We start from the raw sequence: 1,066 nt of genomic DNA, 5'->3' as shown, positions 1-1,066 counted from the left end.
ATCATCTCTCGGAACGGTCTCGAAGCGTGGACGCTTTTTCCGGAACGCGCGCGCGCGGAACACTCACGTTGAAGCGACGTTGAATCACCCTTGTGCTGCCCAGGTCCGCGACGGCCGGCGAGGCGACCTTCGCGCTCGAGTACGCGCACCACGCGCCGCGGTAATCGTCGGGTTTTTGTGGGGGTGCGCGCGCCCGAGGAGGTCCGGGGGCGGCCGTCACGGTGGACCCCCGGCGGCGCGACGTCACGGCACGGCAAACCGTGCAGTTATGACGCGCAAGATATAGGCCCTGATGCGATCCGGGCCGCCCGGGTACCGAAGCTGACTCCCCTTTTGAGGCTGCCCGGAACACCGCGCCGCCCGCCGCCCGTCCGCCGCCGCCGCCGCCGCCCGCGAACTCATGGAGACCGCTTCGTCCTCCGCGGCCTGCAGCCTGAGCGACCTCGGGAAGCGCAAGCGCTGCGACCGCGGCGACGAGGCGCCCGTCTTCGTCCAGACGCTCTTCGCCCTCATGAGCGACGCCGACAAGTCCATCGTGCGCTGGTCCGAGGACGGGTCGAAGATGGTCATCGCGGACCCGGCGCGCTTCGCCGCCGAGGTCTGCCCGGCCTACTTCCGCCACCGCAACTTCTCCTCCTTCACGCGGCTCCTGAACATGTACCAGTTCCACAAGGTGCCCGGCTCGTCGCGCGAGTCCAAGGTCGTGCGCTTCGCCCACGCCCACTTCCGCGAGGGCAAGCCCGAGGAGCTGCGCCTCGTCCACCGCAAGGGCGCGCGGCCCGAGGAGGACAGTAGGCCGCGGACGGGCGTCGAATCCCTCGTCGCCAAGGACGTCTGGGCCCGCGCGAACGCGGAGCTCGACGCGGCGAGCAAGCGCGCGGCGCCCGAGGCCAGCGCGACGGTGTCGACGTGGATGCGCAAGGTCCTGGACCTGGAGCGCGAGACGAAGCGCCTCCGCGCGGAGAACGACCGGCTCCGCGCCGCCGACGCGGAGCGCGCGCAGCTCCTCGCGGTGCTCCAGGCGCAGAACGAGACCATCGTCGGCCTCCGCGCCGGAAACGCGCCG

General features: G+C 71.3%; 1 protein-coding gene across 1 annotated transcript; it reads left to right on the top strand.

Moving 5' to 3' along the window:
* Positions 1-400: 400 nt before the first annotated feature.
* On the top strand, positions 401-676 carry AURANDRAFT_25453 (hypothetical protein; the record flags this gene model as incomplete). Its single annotated transcript, XM_009038153.1, has 1 exon — positions 401-676. A coding segment is annotated over one exon (276 nt), but the record flags the coding sequence as incomplete, so codon positions are not given.
* Positions 677-1,066: the final 390 nt, after the last annotated feature.

This window comes from Aureococcus anophagefferens, assembly GCF_000186865.1.
Source record: "Aureococcus anophagefferens unplaced genomic scaffold AURANscaffold_7, whole genome shotgun sequence".
Taxonomy (NCBI): Eukaryota; class Pelagophyceae; order Pelagomonadales; family Pelagomonadaceae; genus Aureococcus; species Aureococcus anophagefferens.
The sequence above is the reverse complement of the archived record's forward strand: the minus strand, read 5'-3'. Positions and strand labels throughout refer to the sequence as shown.